Source organism: Felis catus, chromosome C2 (assembly GCF_018350175.1).
Source record: "Felis catus isolate Fca126 chromosome C2, F.catus_Fca126_mat1.0, whole genome shotgun sequence".
NCBI classification, from domain to species: Eukaryota; Metazoa; Chordata; class Mammalia; order Carnivora; family Felidae; genus Felis; species Felis catus.
In genome coordinates, this window is record NC_058376.1 from 112,376,621 (window position 1) to 112,398,498 (window position 21,878).

The 21,878-nt window shown below is 36.5% G+C and overlaps 1 protein-coding gene across 2 annotated transcripts in view; it reads right to left on the reverse strand.

Annotated features, from left to right (window-relative positions):
* The window catches only part of LOC101092136 (arylacetamide deacetylase-like 2), a 182,475-nt gene that overhangs the window by 13,177 nt on the left and 147,420 nt on the right, over positions 1 to 21,878 (reverse strand). The window contains exon 1 of one of the 2 annotated variants that reach the window (XM_003991994.4): positions 6,163 to 6,386. The exons of the other annotated variant lie outside the window; for it this stretch is intronic. Coding sequence (XP_003992043.1) covers positions 6,163 to 6,300 — 138 coding nt within the window. The 5' untranslated portion in view covers positions 6,301 to 6,386. Of the gene's footprint in view, positions 1 to 6,162; positions 6,387 to 21,878 lie in introns of those variants that run through there. 2 annotated transcript variants of the gene reach the window in all.

Here is a 21,878-nt window from a genome sequence, read left to right on the forward strand (position 1 = left end):
CTATGATGCCTCCAGCTCCATTCTTCCTTCCCAAGATTGCTTTGACTATTCAGGACCTTTTGTGGTTCAATGAACTTTAGAATTGTTTCTTCTATCTCTGTAACCAATTTCATTGGAATTTTGATCAGGATTGCATTGAATCTGTATATTGCCTTGTGTGGTATGGAGACTTTAACAATGCTAATTTTCTGATCCATTAACATGGCATATCTTTTTATTTATTTGTGTCTTCAATTTGTCTCATCCATGTTTTATGGTTTTCAGTGTAAAAAAAAAACCTCAGGTGTCATAAATTCTCTGGGGAAATTAAAAAATATTTTTATTTGAATAAAATAAAAATAAAACATGCTCAAATTTGTGGCATGTAGCTAAAGAACTGGTTGGAGGAAAATTTATTAAATTAAATTATCATACTAGAAATTAAGTCTCAAATCAAGAGTTAAAGCTCCTCTCTTATAAGCTAGAAAAAAATGTATCAAAAGAAAACTAAAGAAATCAAAAGATAGAAATAATAAATATAAGGGGAGCAGAGTTCAATGAAATGAAAACGTATCAAAAAATACAAAAATAGTGACACAAAAGCTAATTCTTTTCAGAGAATAAAATTAATCAATTTTATATGTAGACTGACTAAAAAAATAGAGAAGACCCAAATTACCAAAATGAATATTGAAGGAAGGGATATCACTACAGATCTTATAGACATAAAAAAGATAATAAAGAAATACTTTTAAAAAGGATTTTATGCTCATAAACTTTACAACTTGAGAAATCTACAAATTTCTGAAAGGACACAATCTTCCACAACTTATAAAAAAGAAATAGATAATTTGAATAGTCTATAACTATTTTAAAAATTGAATTTGGCATTGAAAATTTTACAAAAATAGGGGCGCCTGGGTGGCGCAGTCGGTTAAGCGTCCAACTTCAGCCAGGTCACGATCTCGCGGTCCGTGAGTTCGAGCCCGTGTGAGGCTCTGGGCTGATGGCTCGGAGCCTGGAGCCTGTTTCCGATTCTGTGTCTCCCTCTCTCTCTGCCCCTCCCCCATTCATGCTCTGTCTCTCTCTGTCCCAAAAATAAATAAAAACATTGAAAAAAAAATTAAAAAAAAAAAAAAAAAGAAAATTTTACAAAAATAAAACTTAAGGCCCAGTTTGTTTCACTGGCAAATTATACTAAATATTCAGGGGAAAAACCAATCTTACACAATAGCTACTGGAAAATAAAACACAAAAGAATGCTTTCCAACTCATTTCATTGGGTTGCCATTACCTTGTTACCTAAATCAGAAATATAGTACAAGAAAAACTACAGAACAATATAGAAGCAAAAATTCTCAACAAAATTTTAAATTAAATCTAACAGTATAAAAAGAAGATAATGTATCACAATCCACTGAGTTTTATCTCAAGGAAGCAAGATAAGTACAATATTTGAAAATCAATGTTATCCATGACACTGAGAAAGGAGAAAAGCTATATATCATCTTAACAGATGAAGAAAAAGAATTTGGCCAAACTCAGTATCTTTTCATGGTAAAAATTCTCTGCAAACTTACCATAAAAAGGAACTTCCTTAATGTAAAAAGCAGCTACAAAAAATAAAACAAGATCTTATTTAATGGTGAAAGACCGGGGCACCTGGGTGGCTCAGTAGGTTGAGTGTCCGACTTTGGCTCAGGTCATGACAGTTTGTGAGTTCAAGCCCCTCATCAGGCTCTGTACTGACAGCTCAGATCCTGGAGCCTGCTTCCAGTTCTGGGTCTCCTTCTCTCTGCCCCTCCCTTCCCCTACTCACACTCTGCTTTTTCTCTCTCTCAAAAATAAACAAACATTTAAAATTTTTTTAAAAATGGTGAAAGACTGAATACTTTTTTTCTAAAAGCTGGATAAAAGAATGTTTGCTTTCCATCCAACCTAATTCTGGAAGTCCTATTCAGTGCGATAAAGCAGAGGAAGAAAAGGTTATACATATCAGAAAGAAAGGAAAAACAGTCTCTCTCTGCTTTCAGTAAACATGAATATCTAAGTAGAAAATATTACGGGATCTATAAAAAACCTCAAAATGAATAAGCAGGTTTAGCTAAACCATAGGATACAAAGTCAATATAAACAATTTTATTTCAAATTTAGCAATGAATAGAAATCAAAATTTAAAAATACCAGTTGCAACAGTACCAAAATTTAAAATTCTTAGTTATAAATAAAACAAAATACATCGAGTATTCATATGCTGAAAAGCATAGAACAATGATGGAAGAAATCAAAGTCCTAATTAAATTGAGAATTAAGTTAACTGTCAGAAGACTTAATATTAAAATGTCAATTCCTTCTGAATTGATTTATAGAGTGAACCTAATCCCAGTCGAAATCTCATCAGAATTTTTGGTCACCAATATGATAAATTTAAATTTTCATGGAAAGAAAGATGAATTATAACAGCCAAAGAGATTTTGAAAAAGAAGAACAAAGCTGGAAGACTCATACAACCTGGTTTCAAGATTACTAACAAGCTATGATAGTCAATACAGTCAATACAGTATCAGGAAATGCTGGACTCACAGATCCAGGGAGGAGATTAATGTCAGTCCAGAAATAAACCAATTTGTCCAATTTATTTTTGACATACTGTATAAGACAATTTAACGAAGAAAAGAAGATGTTTCAACAAATTGGAACAATTAGACATATCCATATGCGAAAAGAATGTACCTTGACCTGTTCCTCACACCTAATACAGAAATTAACTAACAATGGGCCTAATACTTAAATGTAAAATGTAAAACAACAAACCTTTTAGAAGACAACATAGAAGAAAATCTTTGTGATCTTAGGTTAGGTTAGGCAAAAGTTCTTAGACACAATACCAAAAGATAATACTAAATTAAAAAAAAAAAAGATAAATTGGACTTCAACAAAATCCAAGGCTTTTGTTGTGTAACTTAAGACAATTAAAAGGGAAGAAACAGACTAAGAAAAAATGTTTGCAAATCAAATACCTGCCAAATGTCTTGTGTCCAGAATAGGACAATGCTCAGCATTTGACAAAAACAAAACAAAGAACCAATTTTCTTGAAACAAAGAAGAGGTTTGAACATACATACACATCACCTCCCAAAAACATGAAACAGCAAATAAGTACATGAGAAGATACACATCTTTAGGAACTAAGGGCATGCAAATGGATATCAATGAGGTTACGTTAATTAGAATGGTTTTTAATGCAAAATAGAAAATACTAAGTGATGATCAAGAGGTAGAACTGCTAGAACTACCATATACTGCTGATGTGAATGGAAGATGAGACAGGATTTTTGGAAAACAATTCAGTAGTTTTATATAAAGTTAAACACACACTGTATAATAACACACAGTATATCCAGTTCTAGGTATTTACCCAATAGAGATTGGAATTTTGGTTCACACAAAGCCTCTCTATGAATTATCACTAACTTTATTTGTATCCACTCCACAGTGGAAACAACCCAAATATCCTTCAACTATTCATTGTGGACAAACTGTGACACATTCAAATAATGGAATATTACACAGCTTTAAAAAGGATTTAACTTTTGATACTCTCAACAACATGGATTACTCTCAAATGCATTTTACTAGATAAAATGTGTTAAGCCAGACTCAGAAGACCACGTGCAGTATGAATCCATTTATATGACACCACGGAAATGGCAATGTACAAGGACATACAGGGAGCAGTGATGACCAGGTGTTTAGGATGGGGAAGCTTTACTGGAAGGAGCAGCACAAAGGTGATTTCAAAGGATTATATTCCTTCATCTTGATTGTTGTGGTTGTTACTTGAATCTATACACAACTTAAACCTCATAAAACCGTATAACCAAAAGAACAAATTTTACTATACACAAAGTTAAAATTAAATGTAAAATTTGGCAAGAGAAAACAAAAAAGAGTCTGAATCAAGACTGTCTGGTTTGATTCCCAATTCCACAAATTATCAACTGTAGGTCTTTGGCTGGCTTACTTATTCCCTGTGCCTCATTTTCCTCGTCTTTAAAATGAGGATAATAATAGTGACTTCTTCAAAGTGCAGTTGTAAAAGTTAGGTAATACTTTTCAGGAGATTAAAGTTGGTCAGGGTACATTGCAAATGGTCAACACATTTTAGCTTTCTTCACTATTAATTTATATTGAAAATATTCTTAAATATTTTCACTGCTAGTTGAAAATAATTACAGTGAAGAGCTTTTCAACTTAGTAAATATGTCACTTTAAATCTAAATTTTATAGAGTTTTGGCTCTTCATCTCTCACAGCTCCAATGAGTAGATGCTGACTAGCTCTTTACTGAACAATAACCAGCCACCATTTAGACATCACTAAGCAATGTTTAAAACACACATCCCTTTATTGTTCTAGAAAAATTGCAACATGTTGTTTACATTTCTTATTTTGCAAAGGAGGAAACTGAGCCACAAAAGCATTAAGTAGACTCTTTAAAATCTGATTGTCTTTAATGCTCATACTCTTTCTTCTACTTTTGGCTGTCTCTAATTTGAATATGTAACTGCATAGTCTTATACTTATTCCACACCATTGTATCAAGAACTGTGAGGTTTGCCTTCCTGGCATATATTTAAAAAAATTAAAACTCTCTCCGGGAATCCCTGGAGTTACTATAATTCAGAAATGACAGGGACAAAATGGTTATCCCTTTAACAAGCAGAAGCTGATAAATTATTAGTATAATTAATTCATATGTTTGTATGTAAGCTACTTGTAGTCAATTCTATTTTAGATGTGTAATGTCTTAATTCTATTTTGCACCTGATAAAGCAACAGTTGAATTCTATAGCTGCATACTTTCAGAATGTGCTAACACTGATGAGGAAATAAGCTTTGGTTTATTCTGAAGTTTAAGGATATATGAGCTATTCGAGAAGATAACATTATGGTTTCTCTATAGGGCTGGCACTTGCTCATCTATTATCCAGTGAATGAAAAGGTGAAGCATTAGCAATAAAGAGGGAAAAAATGGGGCCAGGGGTGACTCAGCATACTTTGGATTTTGAGCAGTAGACATCTCAAGCTACCTAGGGTGACAGATCTCTCATCTCTTCTGTGTAGCACACTAGGCGGCCTCTTCCATACACCATGCACTACTCTCCTCTCATCATTTACTGCCTGTTGAAGCATTTCCCCTAAAACTTCCTATTGTCACCATCATTCATAGGCCTCAGGAAGAGCAGCATGTTTTGACAGGGGAGAAAATATTTTTAATGAGGTAGATTTGAGTTCAAATTCTGTCACTGTCACAAAAAAATCCAAAATCCAGCACCTGAGGATGAAGGGTAGACAAAAGAAATGGTTTTCAAGGTGTGGTCTTAGAATCCCTGTGGTTCTCTGGTTCCCCCAGAGGCTACAAGACATGTGATGTTGCAACAGACTAAATGCAAGAGCATATACAATAATCCAGTTATATTTCATAAAGAGATATTAAAAAGATTTGCAAAAATAGAAGACAATGTCACTATCATAACTAATTTTCTTGTGTTAAAAATATATTCAACTTTAATAAAATTATTATCTATGTTAACCTTTAATGAGCTTATTATTATCACCATCATCATTAAGACAATTTTTAATGAGGCCAGTTTCTAATTCAGTAAATATTGATAAATATTATAAATATAAAAAAGCTCTTTAGGGTCCTTAATAACTTATAGAGTTCTGTGACCAAAAAGTTTGATAACCACTAAGAAAGAAAAAGACATTAAAATAGTAAAGGTACAAAATATACATCAAAATATAAACATAATCAATATAGACATGTAAGTTTTAAGAGAATGAATGAGACGAGGTTCAGGTTCCCTCAGAAATGTCAAATATAATCCAATGATTTAATAACCCCCCAGATTTTCCACTTAGACGATACCATTTCTTTTATTCTTATCAAAACATATGATGGATTTATCTTTAGATATAGACTCTTATCAGCAACAATTTTATCTCCCTCTGCTTTGTATTAGAGATTAAATTGGCTTGTTAATAATTAAATTAATTAATATTATTTTGCTAATTTGTTCTAAAAGAAAACCAAAGTCTCTTTCAAAATACTAATTGAAAGAAAGTTTATATGTACTCATAACAAGGTATCCCAGTCCCCCGGCGGGGAAAAAATTACCGTAAGAGAAGTAGTTTTTATAAGAGCATCGATGACCCCTACTTTCCAAGGTTCTTCAATGTTTTCTGGTAACGGTGTATAAATATAATAAGCAAAGAGAATCAAAGTCAGTCCAAAGCACAGAGTTTTGCACCCCATGATATTCTTGTCACAACCTTGTATAGGAATAATTTAATCCACTCCATATATACTGAAGGCTAAGTAGTAGGACAAAGGGAAATGACAAATTCTCTCAAGTAATATCGCCACTTCAGCAACAGTGACCTTACATTCGGTTCCAACATTAACAGTGACAGTAGCAACTGGTTTAACAATTACACACTGTATCTGAAACACAACTCACACACAATATATCCCATCACATAGTCTGACAGAATAGCAAACAATTTAAAATGCTGGCAGAAGTTCTTTCACCTTGTGACACCATAATCATCCTAGCACAATAAATTTGACTGAGTGTCTTAGCAGAGCACAAGTTAAGCCATGAAGTCTGTTTCTCGCATTAGTTTTTTGCAAGGATTAGTCAGGAGTTTAAAAAAAAATCACAAGGTAATACTGAGTCAACCTCAGGGCTAACACCTATGGCATAGATCACTAACAAAATTAAAATTCAAGGTCATCAACTGAGCATGACACAAGAAGAGAAGAAGCCAGGATTCTTGTCCCAAGTTGATAATTAATTCATCCAGTACAGAAACATTTATGGAGAGTTTACCTTATGTTAAATTAATTTATGGAGTCCAAAAATATTTATAAAGTGATTACCTAATGTTATGCCTAAAAATTGCAATCCATATTGTTGTATAATCATGGGAAAGTTATTCATTAAGCAAATATTTATTACATGCCTTATAAATACTTAAATTCAGTATTAAGCGAAATGATTATAAAATTGAGCAAAACCTGGTATTTTTCCATTCCTCTGCAGAGCTTTCTCTTTCTGATTTACCTTTCCTAAGACCATTTTTGGAAATTTTATCATAGAATAATTTGTTTATTTGGGACACATTTTGCAACAGAAGTTGTTGTTGTTACTGTAATAATTGATGCGTTATCCCCACACCATAAATTTCTTACTGCAACCCTGCTTTTTTATATATCTAAGCACCAAAGTGACAGGAAAAAGGTCATTCTTCTAAAACATGTTCTAAATTGAGGAATAAGAACCACATCGGTGGAAGGGGATAAGAAGGCTGAAAATAAGCTAAATATGAACAATCCGGCATGTGCATAATGAAAAAGTCAACATTTTAAAATATCAATCTCATTTTGCATGCCTTCCTCCCTACAAATGTTAAAAGAAACTAATGGGGAGGGGACATCACATTATTAAAGAAAATAACAGTATTAAAGACGGATGACATTACCTACCAAGCAACAGACATAAGAAGACAATAAAATGAGATATGTAAAATACTGAAGGAAAAAAAAGTAACTGCCCATATAAAATGCTACACATGTAAAAATATCCCTCAATGGAGAAAAAATGAAAATAAATAAAGCTCATTTGTCACCAGCAGATTCACATTACAAGAAATACCGATTAAAAATAAAAAAAAATAATACCAGATAAAAACAAAAATAATACCAACTCGCAAGAAGAAACCAAAATGTATGTGAAACATGGTATGTCTATCTATTCCCATCACTTCTTTTTTACCTTCTATTGGTTATTCACTTAATCCAGTGAAATAAGTCCAGAAAAGTATTATGATGCATCAAGACTGAAAACAATCAATCTTTTTTGCTCTCAGGGGATACACTAATGCACACAGAAAATCTAGGAGACTAAACCAACCAGAAATGAAATGTAAATTTAGCAACATTGCTGAATAAAATATAGATATTTCAAATCCACTATCTGTTCACATGCTAGTAACAAATAAAGAATAGAAGTTTTAAAGGCAAACGTCGAGAAGTCTATTAGTTTCTGGACAAAATAGAGTAATGGAGCAGATCTACCTTTCCTAACATCTACGGACAGAAAAACAAACCGCAAAGAATAATTGAAAATATGTGAAGCAATAGTTTTTAAGACAGTGAACATCAGGACAGAGTGTAATTCCTGAAAGGTTTGGAATAAGCAAAGTGAGTCCACTTATTGCCCTAGCTTACTGCCTTGGGAGAGTTTCCTGTGGCATAGAGAAGGGAAACCAGAAGCCTGGTGATCCCCTAAGATGAGGAAACAGACCAAGGCGTCCTTAGCACAGTGGCTGTAGTTCACAGGACAGAAAACCATAGCAGAGAGCTGCACACAAAAAGAATTCCTGAGATCTGCAGCAGGGCATCCGTGAGTACTGATTGGCACATGCATAAGGAAAGAATATCTAGGGCAAAGGTACTTGAAACAATGAGTGTTAACAGTGATTAGTACTCACAAAGGGCCAGGAATCAAGTCTGTTCTAAGAGTCATATTGGAAAATCTAAACATTCATGGAGCACATTCATGGGTCAACCACACAGAAGGGCCTTACCTCAGGAGTGGGGAATCATCAGCCCCACACTGAACACTGCTCTGGTTCTGACCAACCAATCTTAAAAGTGAGAAGTGAAAGAGTCAAACTATTAAAAGAACAATCTGCAGCACACAGAAAGGTAAAATTTATAATTTCTGACACCAATAAAAAATAACCTACCATGAAAATATGCTGAGGAAAGAAATCCATAATGAATAAACTAATCAATGAATTAAAACTGAACGGACTGGCACAAATGTCAGAATTAGCAGCCAAAGAAAGTATTCATAATGGTAAACCAGAATGTTCTATAGGCTATATAGAAACATGGAAGGTATAAAAATGAGCCAAACTGACCTTCCAATCTACACAAAATGACACAGACTCATTTATTCCTTGCTTCTTCTAAGTACAACTATAAACTCTGGAAACAATGCAAGAGGTAAACATAGAAAAGCTCTAAAAGTTGGAAAGAAGAGGGTGGACAGATTAGGGGACCCAAGACTAGAGAAAAAACATAGCAGCACAGCAACAGAAGGTGATTCAGGTAGGTTCATTCCAGCCCCAGCTCAAACAATGCACCCTATAAACACTCTGTCACCTCCCTTCCCCCTTTCCCTTTCCTTCCCCTCCTCCTTTCCTCCCTTCCCTTCCTTTCTCTTTTCTGTAAGGAATACTTCTGTGACTTGGAAAAACATCTGAAAATGCATTTTTATAAATGTAGAAGAAACTGAATTTCCTGGGATGGAGCCTCAGTCTTCCCAGCTGTGCTCTGGGAGTTGGTTGGATTTCCCTGTGTATAAAGTAGATCCTCCAACCAGTTTCCTGGGATGGAAGGTCCCAGTTCACCCAGAAAGGAGAGGGTACAGGTTGGTCTGTGTCTCTGCAGGTTCCATTCAATTTATGGCCCACCTTTTCCCTGTCCTGTTTCCAGTGGAACAGGTGATCAAAACCCACATTCTCAAACTCTTACAGAACCTGGAAAATACACTCAAAAATTTTACCAATTTATCAAGATGGAATCTTAAAAAATTTTTTTAAACTCCAACATGTATAGAGCTTGTAAGTCATCAATCTTCACACACACACACACAAAAGACAAAATCTGAACAACCATAAAGCAAAACCTTTTTCCTAGATTCATCAGAGAATTGAGGTCAGAGGACAAAGAACTCTCCAAATCTGGACAGATACGCAAGTACAAAGAATCACAGCCAAGATCAGATTATCTGAAGCAGAAACCACTGAAGCCAGGAACTGGTAGAAAGACTTAAATGATAATTTTGACAAACAGTTTGATGCTGAGTGCAGACAAGCTGGGGAGTTAAAAACTACTGGAGGCCCAGACAAAAGAGGTTCACCACCTTTCCTGGGTGTTACATCCAGGACATCCACTCAGTAGGTTGTCATGGTAAACAATGGAGAAAAATCCTTCCTATCTTGAGTACGGGGAGAGAAAAAGAAAATATTGGAATTGTCTCAGTTTATTCTAAGAAAGACCTAATATCCACTGTAGAAGACTTATCTCACTTGGCAAAGAATAATTAGCCAACTCTATTCCTCTTTAATTTTCCTGCCTCATTTAAGTATAAAGGGATGGGGCCGCCTGTGTGGCTCAGTCGGTTAAGCGTCAGACTTTAGCTCAGGTCATGATCTAGCACTTTGTGGGTTCGAGACCTGTGTCACGCTTTGTGCTGACAGCTGCTTTGGATTCTGTGTGTCCCTCTCTCCCTGCCCCTTCCCTGCTGGCACTCTGACTCTCTCTCAAAAATAAATAAATAAATAAATAAATAAATAAATAAATAAATAAGGATGAATCACTGGGTTCTACTCCTACTCTACATACTCTACTACACAGTGTGTGAACTAACTTGCATTTAAATAAATAAATTTATTATTAACTAAATAAATAAAGTATAAAGGGAAAAAAAAGAAAAGGTTAAGAAGTATTTTAAAAGATCACAGCTCAAAGACTCAGAGCCACGGAAACAAAAACAAAAACAAAAACAAAGCCCAACACCACAGTCTAAAGAGACAAAGCAAGCATCAGAACCTGATTCAGATACAACATTGATTTTGGGATTATCAGGGAATAACTGATAAATATATTTAAGGATCAATATATTGCTCATTATATTTAGGACCAATATATTTAGGAATCTAAAGGAAAAGTAGGCAATATGCAAAAACAGATGATTAATATAACCAGAGAAATGGAAGCACTAAGAGAAACTTAAAAGGAAATTCAAGAAATAAAAAACAATGTAAAAGAAATGAATAATGCATTAAAGGCTCACTGGTAGACTATACAAGTTCAAAGAAAGAATCAGTAAGGTTGAAGATATGGCGATAGAGAGTTCCTAAACTAAAATGTAAAGATAAACAAGGAATTTAAAAACTGAAAGAGAATATCTAAGCCCTGTGGGACAATTATAAAATGTAGAATATATACCTAATGAGAATACAAAGAAAAGAAAAGAAAAAAGAGGAGCAAAAAAAAAGTTCAAGTAATAATGGCTGAGAATTTTCAAAAATTTACACTAGACGCGAAACCACATATCCAGAAGGTTTAGCAAACACCAAGCAGGAAAAATATTTTTAAAAATTTATTTAAAGAATAAACTTTGAAAGAAGCCAGAGGAAAAAGCACCTTACAAAAAGCAACAAGGGTAAGAATTCCATGAGACTTCTCTTCACAAACGATGCAAGCAAGAAGAAAGTTGTGTGAAATATTTAAAGTGTTGAAGGAAAAAAACCCCAACAAACTAGAATACTGTATGTAGCAAAATTATCCTTCCAAAGTAAAGAAGAATTTGGACTTTATCAGACAAACAAAACTGAGGGAATTTATCATCTATAGACCTTCCTTGAAAGAAATATTCGATGTTCTCCAAAAATAAGGAAATTTATATAGGTAAGGAATTCAGGTTTACATAAAGAAAGGAAGAACAGAGAAAGAATAAACTAAGTTAAAACCAAACTTTTTTCTTCTTATTCTTTTTTTTTTTATTTTTTTTCAACGTTTTATTTATTTTTGGGACAGAGAGAGAGACAGAGCATGAACAGGCGAGGGGCAGACACAGAATCGGAAACAGGCTCCAGGCTCTGAGCCATCAGCCCAGAGCCTGACGCGGGGCTCGAACTCACGGACCGCGAGATCGTGACCTGGCTGAAGCTGGATGCTTAACCGACTGCGCCACCCAGGCGCCCCTCTTCTTATTCTTAATTGATTAACAGATACCTGCTCAAATTCATTAAGAGCAACAATGCATTGTGTCATTATCACATCTGAATAAGCGAAATGAATGACATTACTGTTAGGAGGGATGAGAGGGAAACATTGAGAACGCTGTGTTATATGGTGCCTATACTAACAGTGAAATGCTACAGTGTTATCCACAAACAGACATAAATGGTTGTGTATATTTCAAGTAACCACTAAAAAATTTTATAAAATAAGTATGATTGATATGCTGAGAGAAAAAAGAATAATATAAAATGTTTGATTAAATCTGAGAAGGGAGAAGAGAGGGAAACATGAAGAAACAAAGTGTAATGAACAGCAAATAATTACACACGTGGTAGATACGAATACAACTTTACCAATAGTCACTTTAAATATCAATAGTCTAAATAACATAAGAGCTGGCAGAATGGATAACTAAACCAGACTCATTTTTTATTGTCTACAATTAATACATATAGACACATTATTACATTAATTTTAGATAAAGCAGACTTCAGAACAAGGAAACTTATCAGGGATAAGAAGCATTATATAATAATAAAGGGATCAGTTTCCAAAAAGACATCAGAATCCTGAGCACGTATGGACCAAACAACAGAGAATCAAACTATGTGATGCAAAAAATGGTAGAAATGTAAGGTGAAATAGACAAAACAATGGTTATAACTAAAGCCTTTAATTATCTCTCTGTTAGTCACTGACAGATCTAGCAGGCAGAAAATCAGTAAAGATATGGTTGAACTGAATGAACAGTATCATCCAACTGAACAGTATCATTCCAATATCGAATCTCATCGATATTTATAGAATACTTCATTCAATAGCAGCAAAATACACATTCTTCACAAGCTCACAAGGAATGAGACAGACCTCAATATGGGCCATAAAACGCCTTAACAAACTTAAAATAGAAATCATACAAAACATGCTATCTTGAATAATCCATAACTGAAGAGAATAATTTTAATGAGATTCAAGTGATCTATGCAGTGCAACGTGTGGAGAGTAATGGATCATGTAGGTGAGCTACTCAGATCTTAGATACTTTTTAAACTATTTTTGTGTATCCTGGGCTGAGTATGCTCTGTTTCAGATATCCTCCTGTGACTCATTTTGAAGAACTTCCCCAAGATGCTAAACCAGTACACTTTGTCACACATCAAATCTAAATAATCAGAGTGCCTCAAATTTCATACCACAACAACCACCACTCATGCCTTAAATGTATTTTATTAAATAAGGTAATATCAAAGCCCAGCTCTACTTCCTGGGGTCCAGACAGGAAGGCTGTGGTGCAGTCTACACTTCAGAAGTTTTGTGTGGAATCAGGCTACATTCTGAGGGTGCTATATTGACACCATATACTTACATGGCTTCATCACCTTCCTTTTCCCTACTTCCTATGTTATCTCACAGATTTCTCTGAGAGCACTTCCTTAAGAAATTATTGGTACACGTCTCTGTCTAGGGATCTGCTTCTGGACAACACTACCTATGACACATGGGATGACAACCAACATTTAAGCAAGAAAGAACAACAATCTTAATAACTACTCCTCCACATGATATAATGAGAATACTTCCCAATTCATTTTATGAGTTCAGTATAATCTTAATATCAATGCTGACAGGCATTACAATGAATATTACAGAAAGTTATCACTCATGAACATAGATGCAACAATGTTAAATAACTTGTTGGCAATTCAAACCAAGATGTATACACACAACTAATTACATCTTGGTCATGATGTTTTACTAGTTTGTCAAATCTATGAAAATTTTAAACACCCTTGGAAATATCTTGAGCATTACTAAAATGTTTTTAAAATGCTCATTTGCATAAGGTGTTAATTCACATGCAATACAATTTGAAAGATAAAAAGGGGTAAATGGCACACTCACCCTTCATCTTTGCCACTAGCATTGAGATAATTAATGAAAATCCAGATATAAAGAAATGTGTAACTTTGTGCATTTGTGTACTTCCTCCCTTTAATCCAGAGGTAGAACAAAAGGGGAAGTGGTTATATCTGCTAAGGAATTATCACAGGGGGATCCAACATGGCAGAGTAGAAGGGGGACCCCAAGTTCCCCCATCTCTCAAACACAGCAGTGTTGAGGCCAAAGGACTTTGAATTCTAAGAGTCCAGGCTGCAGGGTGACAGAGACGTCTCCAGAGATCCACAGGGACAACCTGGCAGGCCATAGGTACATGACCACAAACTGGGAGAGACATAACAGGCTGCACAGGCAGGATGGGGAGGGATCCCCTACTGGGAAGAAACAAAGGGAAGAGAGAGGTTGGGGAAGTGTAGGATTCTATCTGGACAATAGAAAAAACACGGACAGGGCTGGAGAAAGATCCAAACTCTAACTGTGGGGCTTCCACCAGAATGGGGGCAGCTGCCCTGTTCACACAACTGGGGAGTCGGGAGCCAGCCCTGGGTGTGGTGGCTAGGTCAGGGGCGCAGTCCACAGAAGAAAACAATCCCCTCCCCAAAGCGCTGTGGGAAGAAGGTATATATCCCTTCAAAGGACAAAGACTGCCTGTGTCCACCAACCAGAGGCCATATATCCGTGGCATGGAGTGCGATTCCCTGGAACTGGGGCACAAGGAGCAGGACTCTTTAACATCAGGGTTTAAATCCCAGCAGAGCGCAAGAGAGGTACGGGAGTCAGCAGAGCAGCACAACCACTTCATTCATGCCCGTGGCACGGTGAGGTCAGTCTGACAGAGTGGTTTGGGACACCTGGTCCATGGAGTAGAGACTGGGGGAGTCACCATTTTTTTCCCCATCACCACCAAGGTGGAGCTTCAGGGAACTGACAAGGGCCCACAGTAGAGGCGGGAGCCACCTACACCAAATCACACCCCTCCACACCTGGTAACTGCTTATCTACAAGATAGGATTGACACAGAGGAATAAGATAGACCCCTCCTCCCGACCAGTACTGCCACCAGTTCCAAGGCAACCAGCTGTTTGGCATTTCCTGATTTAATTCTTGGACAATTCTTAGTGTGTGTGTGTGTGTGTGTGTGTGTGTGTGTGTGTGTGTGTGTGTATTTTTCCCCTCTGTCCTATTTCTTCCCTCCTCTAATTTGGTTATTCTGGTTGTTGGCTTGTTTAAGCAGACATATTTAATCTATTCTCTTTATACCTGTTATGTATCTCCTTTATTTTCCTCTCTCTCTCTCTCTGGATTAAGCCATAGAGTTTCTCTGCCTGCTCATTTTTCTTTTTTCTTTTTCTCCGCCCTTGTCTTTTCTCACTTTGTATGGGAAAGGCCTCTTCTAACAACAACACCCCCACCCTGTTGTTTTGCTGTAGCTGGTGTTTTTGTTTTTTCTTGTTTATTTGTTTTCTTTTCCAGGGATACTTCAACAAACAAATCAAAGCACACGTGGTGGTGGGTCAAAAACATCACTAGGAGTAAGGAGATAAAGCAACCAGAGTAACAACAAGAAAGAGCAAGTAACAGACTCCAAAACACCTCCTGAGGGCCAGGCCCTGGACAATGTATGACCCCACTTTATTATAGTAGTGCTCACAGGTGGAGGACACATAACAAGCTTTTAAAACACATAAGGGACAGAAAACTAGCCAAAATGATGAAACGGGAGAATTCTCATTTCAAAAGAAATTCCAGGAAGAAATAACAGCTAAAGAATTTATCAAAACAAATACAAACAATTTAACTGAACAAGAATTTATAATAATAGTCATAAGATTCACTGCTGGGCATGAAAAAAGCATAGAAGAGAGCAGAGAATCTATTCCTGTAGAGATCAAGGAACTAAAAAATAGTCATGATGAATTAAAAAGTGCTCTAAATGAGGTGCAAAATAAACTACAGGAGGTGACAGTGAGGATTGAAGAGGCAGAGGGGAGAATAAGTGAAATAAACAGAAGATAAAACTATGGGAAAAAATGAAGCTGAGAAAAAGATTAAAAAATTCTGGATAATGAGGAGAGAATTAGAGAACTGAGTGATTCAATGAAATGGAACAATATCCGTATCATAGGAGTTCCAGAAAGGAAGAGAGAGAGAAGGGGGTTGAAGGTGCACTTGAATAAATCATATCTGAGAACTTCCCCAATCTGGGGAAGGAAACGGACATTGAAATCCAGGAGGCACAGAGAACTCCCTTCAGATGTAACGTGAATTGATCTCCTGCACGACATATCATAGGGAAACTGGCAAAATACAAAGATAAAGAGAGAATTCTGAAAGCAGCTAGGGACAAAGGGCCTTAACCTACAAGGGTAGACACTTAAGGGTAGTAGCAAACCTATCTACTGAGACTTGGCAGGCCAGAAAGGAGTGGCAGGAAATTTTCAATGTGCTGAATAGGGAAAATATGCAACCAAGAATCCTTTATCCAGCAAGTCTGTCATTCAGAATAGAAGACAGAAAGGTTTTTCCAGGCAAACAAAAACTGAAGGAGTTCATCACCACTAAATCAGTCCTACAAGAGTCATGAGGCAGACTCTGTGTGTGGAATGCTGCAAAGACCACAAAGGACTAGAGATATCACTACAAGCATGAAACCTACAGATAACATGACACTAAGTCCATATCTTTCTTTTTTTTTTTTTTGCAGAAGCAGAGATGAGACTCCAGCTGTATTTAATTAAAGCAGATATTAAAGAGATTTGCAAAAGTGTAAAGTGATATTACTCTTCTTAGTTATTTCTATAAAATATATTTTTACATTAACATATGACTTTATTATTGCTATTTTAAAACCATTTTTTAATATGAAATTTATTGTCAAATTGGTTTCCATTCCACACCCAGTGCTCATCCCAACAGGTGCCTTCCTCAATGCCCATAACCGACTTTCCCTTCCCTTCCACCCCCCATCAACCCTCAGTTTGTTCTCAGTTTTTAAGAGTCTCTTATGGTTTGCCTCCCTCCCTCTAACTTTTTTTTCCCCTTCCCCTCCCTGGTCTTCTGTTAGGTTTCTCAGGATCCACATAAGAGTGAAAACATATGGTATCTGTCTTTCTCTGTATGACTTATTTCACTTAGCATAACACTCTCCAGTTCCACCCACATTACTACAAAAGGCCTTATTTCATTCTTTCTCATTGCCAAGTAGTATTCCATTGTGTATATAAACCACAATTTCTTTATCCATTCATCAGTTGTTAGACATTTAGGCTCTTTCCATAATCTGGCTACTGTTGAACATGCTGCTATAAACACTGGGGTACAAGTGCCCGTATGCATCAGCACTCCTACATCCCTTGGGGAAAGTACGAGCAGAGCTATTGCTGGGTCATAGGGTAGATCTATTTTTTAATTTTGTAAGGAACCTCCACACTGTTTTCCAGAGTGGTTGCACCAGTTTGCATTCCCACCAACAGTGCAAAAGGGTTCCCGTTTCTCCACATCCTCTCCAGCATCTATAGTCTCCTGATTTGCTCATTGTAGCCACTCTGACTGGTGTGAGGTGGTATCTTGGTGTGGTTTTGATTTCTATTTTCCTGATGAGGAGTGATGTTGAGCATCTTTTCATGTGCCTGTTGGCCATCTGGATGTCTTCTTTAGAGAAGTGTCTATTCATGTCTTCTGCCCATTTCTTCACTGGATTGTTTGTTTTACGGGTGTGGAGTTTGGTGAGTTCTTGATAGATTTTGGATACTAGCCCTTTGTCCTATATGTCATTTGCAAATATCTTTTCCCATTCCATCGGTTGCCTTTTAGTTTTGTTGATTTTTTCCTTTGCAGTCAGAAGCTTTTTATCTTCATGAGGGCCCAATACTTCCTTTTTGCTTTTTAATTTCCTTGCCTTTGGAGATGTGTCAAGTAAGAAATTGTTGTGGCTGAGGTCAGAGAGGTTTTTCCTGCTTTCTCCTCTAGGGTTTTGATGGTTTCCTATCTCACATTCAGGTCCTTCATCCATTTTGAGTTTATTTTTGTGAATGGTGTTAAGAAAGTGGTCTAGTTTCATCCTTCTGCATGTTGCTGTCCAGTTCTCCCAGCACCATTTGTTAAAGAGACTGTCTTTTTTCCATTGGATCTTCTTTCCTGCTTTGGCAAAGATTAGTTGGCCATACTTTTGTGGGTCCAATTCTGGAGTCTCTATTCTATTCCATTGGTCTATGTGTCTGTTTTTGTGCCAATACCATGCTGTCTTGATGATTACAGCTTTGTAGTAGAGGCTAAAGTCTGGGATTGTGATGCCTCCCGCTTTGGTCTTCTTCTTCAATATTACTTTGGCTATTCAGGGTCTTTTGTCGTTCCATACAAATTTTAGGATTGCTTGTTCTAGCTTTGAGAAGAATGCTGGTGCAATTTTGATTGGGATTGCATTGAATGTGTAGATAGCCTTGGTAGTATGGACACTTTAACAATATTTATTCTTCCAATCCATGAGCACAGAATGTTTTTCCATTTCTTTATATCTTCTTCAATTCCTTCATAAGCATTCTATAGTTTTCAGCATACAGATCTTTTACATCTTTGCTTAGGTTTATTCCTAGGATTTTATGATTCTTGGTGCAATTGTGAATGGGATCAGTTTCTTTATTTGTCTTTCTGTTGCTTCATTCTTAGTGTATAAGAATGCACTGACTTCTGTACATTAATTTTGTATCCTGCGACCTTGCTGAATGCATGTATGAGTCCTAGCAGACTTTTGGTGGAGTCTATTGGGTTTGCCATGTATAATATCATGTCATCTGCAAAAAGTGAAAGCTTGACTTCATCTTTGCCAATTTTGATGCCTTTGATATCCTTTTGTTGTCTGATTGCTGATGCTAGAACGTCCAATGCTATGTTAAACAACAGCGGTGAGAGTGGACATCCCTGTCGTGTTCCTGATCTCAGGGGGAAAGCTCTGTTTTTCCCCATTGAGGATGATATTAGCTGTGGGCTTTTCATAAATGGCTTTTATGATGTTTAAGTATGTCCCTTCTATCCTGACTTTCTCAAGGGTTTTTATTAAGAAAGGATGCTGGGGGCGCCTAGGTGGTTCAGTTGTTTGAGTGTCCGACTTCGGCTCAGGTCATGATCTCATGACTCGTGAGTTTGAGTCTCACATTGGGCTCTGTGCTGACAGTGTGGAACCGGGAGCCTGCTTTGGAATCTGTCTCTCTCTCTCTCTCTCTCTCTCTCTCTGACCCTCCCCTGTCTCTCTCTCTCTCTCTCTCAAAACTAAATAAACATCAAAAAAAAAAAAGAAAGGATGCTGAATTTTGTCAAATGCTTTTTCTGCATCGATTGACAAGATTATATGTTCTTATCTTTTATTAATGTGACATACCACATTGATTGATTTGCGATTGTTGAACCAGCCCTGTAGCCCAGGAATGAATTCCACTTGATCATGGTGAATAATTCTTTTTTTTTTTAATTTTTTTTTCAACGTTTTTATTTATTTTTGGGACAGAGAGAGACAGAGCATGAACGGGGGAGGGGCAGAGAGAGAGGGAGACACAGAATCGGAAACAGGCTCCAGGCTCTGAGCCATCAGCCCAGAGCCTGACGTGGGGCTCGAACTCACGGACCATGAGATCGTGACCTGGCTGAAGTCGGACGCTTAACTGCCTGCGCCACCCAGGCGCCCCTAGACCACTTTCTTACACCATACATAAAAATAAACTCAAAATGGATGAAACACCTGATTGTGAGACAGGAAACCATCAAAAGCCTAGAGGAGAAAGCAGGCAACAATGTTTCTGATCTCAGCCACAGCAATTTCTTACTCGATACATTTCCAACGCAAGGGAATTAAAAGAAAAAATGAACTATTGGGACATCATCAAGATAAAAAGGAGATGCATTTCAAAACAGGTTTTGGAGGACTTTGCCTCCAGATACAGACAGTATAGGCCAGTCAGAAAGTATGACATCTGCAAAGGCCAGACCGCGTCCCAGAGAACTACCATTATTGATTTCCGTGTAATACACCTTCAACCACCTCATTTCAGCTAATTCATAAAAGCTGAAATTAGGATTCACCATTTCCATATTGATACATACCAATATAAAAGAAAGTGGTTCCACTTAGAGCTAGAACCATATCTAAATATAGTATTTTACTATAACCAGATCTAACCATCTAGACTGATAGACCCAGCCCTCTGGTATACCCCAGAACTAATGGAAGACTTTATACTGAGCAATAAATAAGAAACCTCATTTTAACCAATCAAAAACACATTTTTAGACTCCTGTCATTCTATCCAAAGTGCACGTTTCAAACCCCAATTAATGTAGCTACAGAATACATCCTCTTCCTAATGCATAAAATTACATGATTTTCCTTCTCAATGATCTAGCAAGTGTTTCTTTACCTCCCAAGTAAGTAAATTTAGCATTTACTTGGGATGCCTGGGTGGCCCAGTCGGCTAGGTGTACGACTCTTGATATCGGCTCAGATCATGATCTCACAGCTCATGAGTTCGAGCCCTGCCTCCATCTCTGGGCTGACAGCATGCAGCCTGCTTGGGATCCTCTCTCCTTCTCCCTCTCCACAGCACCCCCTCTCTAAAAATATATTTAAAAAAATAAACTTTAAAAAAATTTAGCATTTATTTGATCACTTTTGCATTTATACATTAATATCTTGGGTTGCTGGTTTGATTATATTTTATATAAAGTCTGCAATTAACCCTAATACTTTAAAGAGGTTTATTATACTCTTGTAATAGCAATTCTATTCTGAATTTTAATAGGAGGTCCAAAAGCTGAAAATTACTTCTCACTGAGTACTCACAGAGCTTTGGGTACATTATTACCCATGAAGATGTAAGTTTGAGAGTAAAAAGCCAGTAAATATATCTTCTAGTTTCAAAACTCTGTTTCTATGAGTAGAGAATGACCAATGGCTATGAATGTGAACAAACTCCAGGAAACCAATTCTACAGAAGCCTCTTTCTCTGATTGGAAGTGAACATAGTCTCATAATAAGATTTGATCGTCTTTGTCCACTACAGCCAACAGTGGATACACACTAATTTTTAAAGTTTTACCCCTAAATGAAGTGACTAAAGTTAGTATGTAAAACTCTTAGAAACAAGAATGGTTTCTGCCACTCTTAGACCTGAGAACTGAACTCAAGCCAGCACCACACAGATGGTTTGTAATTAGCTCCAGGCACTCAGCAGCGCACTATGGACCATAAAGATCTGAACCACCCTTTTGCCAGGTTCTGTTGGCTCTTCAAGCTCTTACCATAAAGATATTGTGTTACCAAGTTGTGTCTTGGTAACACAAATTGACTACTTCATTCCTTGCAAAGTTTCAAAGACCTGAATATGGAAAAAGATCTCCATCTTTGATACACAAAAATCTACAGATTTGATATAAATTCATAGTTAGCAAACTTGATCAACCACCACTTCCCTACATCATGTTATGCAGTAATTGTTAGCCTTGTTTAAGAGCTTCTCTTCCTCAAATTCCTAAAATGTGTCATTGCAAGTATCATGTAGGGCTAGAAATTCTGTGATTAAGAAATTGGTTTCTGATAACCAGCAAAGAAATTGAATCTATAATCAAAAAGCTTCCAACAAACAAAAATCCACGACCAGATGGCTTCACAGGTGAATTCTACCAAGCATTTAAAGAAGAGCTAATACCTGTTCTTCTCAAACCACTCCAAAATATAGAAAATATAAACTCATTCTATGAGGCCAGGATTATCCTGATACCAAAACCAGATAAAGACACCACTCAAAAAGAAAACTACAGACCAACATCCCCAATAAAAATAGATGCAAAAATACTCAATAAAATATTAACAAACTGAATCCAAAAATACATTTAAAAAATCATTCACCACAATCAAGTAAGATTTATTCCTGGATTGCAAAAGTGGTTCAATATTCTCAAATCAATCAAGATGATACATAATATCAAGAAGACAAAGAATAAGAACCATATGATCATTTCATAAGAAACCAAAAATGTATTTGACAAAATACAACACCCATTCATGATAAAGACCCTCAACTAAATAGGTTTAGAGGGAACACAGTTTAATCTAAAAAAGGCCA